This window comes from Emiliania huxleyi (assembly GCF_000372725.1).
Source record: "Emiliania huxleyi CCMP1516 unplaced genomic scaffold EMIHUscaffold_59, whole genome shotgun sequence".
Taxonomy (NCBI): Eukaryota; Haptophyta; order Isochrysidales; family Noelaerhabdaceae; genus Emiliania; species Emiliania huxleyi.
In genome coordinates, this window is record NW_005197576.1 from 698,860 (window position 1) to 703,038 (window position 4,179).

A 4,179-nucleotide genomic window follows, 5' to 3' on the forward strand; every position below is an offset into this window, starting at 1 on the left:
ACGTTCTCGTGCTTAAAGTGCTGCAGCAGCCGCATCTCCCGCAGCATCCGCTTGCAGTCGACCGCGTCCTCGAAGGCGTTTGTGATCTTCTTAATCGCGACCTGGTCCCCGTCCTTTGTGTCCTTTGCGGCACATATCAATCCGTACGCGCCTTGCCCGACCCCCTTCCGCACCTCGTAACGCACGTCCACCTCAAACGTGGTGCCCTTGACCACGTACTGCCGCTTCCCTGGGCCAGCCATCCCGCGGTGTGGATGCAGCCGTCGCCACCTAAGGAGGGCGGCGGAGCCGATCACCCCGGGTCACTTTACCCGCGTGGCAGCGCCGGTGCGGCACAGATGCGCTGAGAGGGGCAGGATCGGCAGAGCGGAGACGGGCAGCGGGAAATGGGCGCAGGAGGATCCCCCTGGTCGCACCTTGCTGCGGCGCGCCGACCTGCGACAAGGTTTCCACGCGGGTTTTCTATCTAGATGCACCCGGAATTCTTGACTGAAGAATTCTTCACTTAGTGTCTTGTCTTGTGGTTCTGTGTGTCGCTCCTGTGTGACCGTCATCGCCCGTCTAGCGTCCACCCATACCGCGTTGGTGTCCCAGTCGTTGGTCGGACTGTGTTTCGCCTTCCCATCAATCAATCAATCGGTGAGCCGGAAATCACAGCGAGCCAGTCCGCGCGCTTTTGCCAGTGTGCTGTGAGAGAGGCTTCTCTTTTAAGAATTCTTCACTCCATGTCCATGTGCATACAAACATATGGGGGATTGTTTTGGGGTTTGCGGCGGCGGCGGTATACGTCGTCCCCGCGGGAAGCCCCGCGCATAGGAACGTCTGTCCCACACACGCACAGACGCCCGCCGGGGCATCGCACCTAGTTTGGGAGGGACGTCCATTCATTGATTGCTCTTAAAGCGTTGGCCTCTTTGCTCGTTTGCTGGGACCTCTTGAAGTCTCTCTCTGCTCTCCTGTTGAAGTGCTCCCAGCGTCTGCACGTACATGCTGCTCACGCCGCTCGCTCCCTTGGGCCAGCAGCGCGTTGCATGCGACACCACTGCGGGTCCCTTCACCGTGCTGCTCAACGAGTCGCTCTCTCCGCTCGGCGTGATGCGTGTCACCGACCTCGTAAAGTCTGGCTTCATGGAAGGCCAGTTGCTCTACCGGGTGATCCCTGGCCTCCTTGTCCAGTTCGGAGTGGCTGCCGACCCGGCGGTCACCGCTCGCTGGCAGGGCAGGGCGAGGCGCATTGCGGACGAGCCCAACAAAATGCCCTTCCTCCACGGAACTCTCTCCTTTGCCGGCGCGGGCGTCAACTCTCGAACGTCGCACCTTTTCGTGGCGCTATCTCCGAATGGCATGCGGCTGGGCCGGGGGACTCCGCACGAGTCGACCCTCGGGCACGTCGTTGAGGGCATGGAGACCTTCGAGCGCGTCGTCGCCAACTACCGGCGAAGTGGCTACAAGGACACCGGCTCGTTGCAAAGGGCGCTCCGCACAAAGGGCAACGCAGCCGCAGCAGACTTTCCCCTTCTGGATCGGATCCGCGCTTGCCGGTTAGCGGCGAGGCGCTAACCGCTCGAAAGCCTAGTCGTAAGCAGTAAGCTGCCACAGCTGCCCCGCCCTCAAGCCTCATCATCCGACCCCTCAACCGCTCAAGCCCGACTAGAAGCCCGACGCGAGCGCGGCCATTGCGTTGGGCTCTCCTCAGCCAGTGCACATACGTTCTAGCTCGCAGGGAGAAATGCTCAAGGACAGATTGGGAACAATGAAAGGGCGTTGTGTCCGAGTTGTGAGGCGAGGCGACGTGTGTGCGAGGCCGAGGGGAGGGTCGAGTGCTCCGCGAACGAAAGGCCAGAGCGTTGTGTTTTGCCTTTGAAAACTGAACAGTTTTTTTACATACGTGCGCTTAAGGCCCGCAAGCGGGGTTGTTTCGTGTTTAAGTATCGGGGGAAACTAACCTCCACGTCCGCAGCGTACTCGTACCTCCTTCAGGAAACCGCCTCACGCTAGGCTTGGTCCGAGCGAGCGGGCATTCCGAGCACAAAGCGCGAAAGCTCATCCACCGCCGCCGCGAGGTTGCTGTTGGACAGCACCAGGTCGAACTCCGCCTCGTCTCCGTAGCGCAGCATCACGTCGAGGTCGTCGACTCGGACGTCGGCGTCGGGCCGCTCGGCGCGGATCCGCTTCACCAGCTCCTCGCGCGGCGCCGTGACAAAGACGAAGCGACACCCCAGCTCGTCACGCAGGCGCCGGAAGGACTCGGCCCCCTTTGGCTCGAGCACCTGCAGACAAACCTTCCCCTGCTGCGCCGCCTGGCGCGCGGTGGCTCCGGATCCGTACTGGTTGCCGCTGTACTCGGCCGTCTCGACAAAGGCGCCGGCGTTGGCCAGCGCCTCGAACGCGGCACGGTCGACAAAGTTGTACTCGCGCCCGTCAACCTCGCCCTCCCGCGGCGCACGGGTGGTGTGGCTCACAGCGCGCAGCACGCGGTCGGGATGCCGCGCCGCCACGGCGTCCTGGAGCGTGGATTTGCCGGCGCCGCTGGGGCCGACGAGCACGACGACGGAGACGTGTTCTCCCATTCTGTACGCGGAGCGCGTGGAGACGTGCAGTGCAGTTGCAACAAGACGGCGCGGTGGAGTTCCGGACCGTTCGCGAAGGGGCCGTCGGCGGGCGGCTCCGGGGCGCGTTGCAACGCGGGAACGCAAAATGGATTGAAGAAATCGGGAGTTGGGCCGCGGAGGAATTCGTGGGGATCGGCAGGCGGCGGCGTCGTCGCAGAACGAGGCAGAGGAGAGCGACGGGACAGAGGATGAAGCGACAGGAGAGAGAGCGACGAGAGTGGGACGACCGCGAGGTGGCATGAATGAAGCAAGCAGGCATGAAGGTTGCATGCAGCTTGGTGCTTGCAGGATGCAGCGAGAATCGGCGAGGGACTGACATAGGAAGAGGCAGACTCCCAAGGGTGGGCGACGGCTAGAACCACACTCCTCTCCTTAAAATCCCTGTGTGACCTGTGTGGTGGCGGCGTGCCGTCCTCCCCATCCCTCCCCTCGCCCTTTTTGTTTTCTTTCTTTCTTTCAGGAATTCGCGGGGGGGGGGCCGGGATCCTGTCCCGACGAAACTGTCGCTTTCCGACGAAGCTGTCACTTGCTGGGTGGTCCTTGGACGAAGCCGGAAAATTTCCTAGGAAATTTCCGAGTGAAAACGGACAGCGATCAGCGTGGACAGGAACGTGGCAAAACGGCGGCGACGAGGGCACACAACCGCGGTCGATGGCCTCGCCGTCTCGCCACTCGCGCTTTTTCTTCCGCGATGGACATCCTTGACCGTGTGGGTGATTGCAGATTCATTGCAGATTCTTCTTGGCAGCAGTAACCGTCGCCTAGTGCGCGCCTCAGACGGCGCCGGCCCCGCGTACGGTGTTAAGAGGTAGAAGAGTTGTCGTGTGTTGATCGGCAGACACAGTCGGCATGTTGTCGTCGGTGCCAGTTTTTCAGCCTCGAGCTTGAAGGATGAGAAGCGCGCAACGATGACGCGGAGAGCGAGAGTTCAGAGTTGGCCAGGCAGGACGCTGCGCGGCACGCTCTTCTTAGGATATCGTGCGCAAGGTTCTCCATCCAGCCAGCGCACCTCCTTGGACAGCACTGGGACAGCACTTGGAGCTACGAACGATAACGGAACAGTCACTGCGAAACTTCCCGGCCTACAAAATGCGCCTGCCCCTGCGGGCGGACCCTCACAGATCACAGATCACTTCCCGGCCTACCAAGATCCAAGTGACGGTTTTTGCCCCGAACTGACAGTAAATTCTTTGACAGTTTTCGCGGCCAGTGACGCTTTTCGCACGACGTATCTCTATAATTATCTACACCTTCGCCTTCGGCATGCCTGCCTGAGGCTGGCTGGCTCTCTCTGGCAGCCGTCAGTCATCAGTCACTCCCCGACCGACAAACAAATCTGCCAGTCTGTCGCTTTCCGATGAAAAGCAAACCCGGTCAACCTCCTTCTCCTTCCGTCACCTTTCCTCCGATCCGATCGAAAGAAATCGAGCTCCAGACTCGCGCCCCCCGGCTTTCCCGTTGGTGGCAGTGCCGTTGCTCGATGCTGCACCTCTGCTGCGCGGCGGCCGCGGCCTTCTCCCACGCCTTCCCACCCCTCGAGGTCACCGGCCGGGCAGTGGGGGCAAGA

The 4,179-nt window shown here is 61.6% G+C and overlaps 3 protein-coding genes across 3 annotated transcripts; 1 reads left to right on the plus strand and 2 right to left on the minus strand.

The window, feature by feature from the left end:
• Positions 1 to 2: 2 nt before the first annotated feature.
• Positions 3 to 242, minus strand: EMIHUDRAFT_214060 (hypothetical protein; the record flags this gene model as incomplete). The annotated part of the gene is made up of 1 exon (XM_005764590.1): positions 3 to 242. A coding segment is annotated over one exon (240 nt), but the record flags the coding sequence as incomplete, so codon positions are not given.
• A 745-nt stretch (positions 243 to 987) lies between these two features.
• EMIHUDRAFT_67195 (hypothetical protein) lies at positions 988 to 1,560 on the plus strand (the record flags this gene model as incomplete). The annotated part of the gene is made up of 1 exon (XM_005764591.1): positions 988 to 1,560. One exon carries the CDS (start codon positions 988 to 990, stop codon positions 1,558 to 1,560), a length of 573 nt encoding a protein of 190 aa, XP_005764648.1.
• A 605-nt stretch (positions 1,561 to 2,165) lies between these two features.
• On the minus strand, positions 2,166 to 2,570 carry EMIHUDRAFT_47738 (hypothetical protein; the record flags this gene model as incomplete). Its single annotated transcript, XM_005764592.1, has 1 exon — positions 2,166 to 2,570. A coding segment is annotated over one exon (405 nt), but the record flags the coding sequence as incomplete, so codon positions are not given.
• Between the last annotated feature and the right edge of the window lie 1,609 nt (positions 2,571 to 4,179).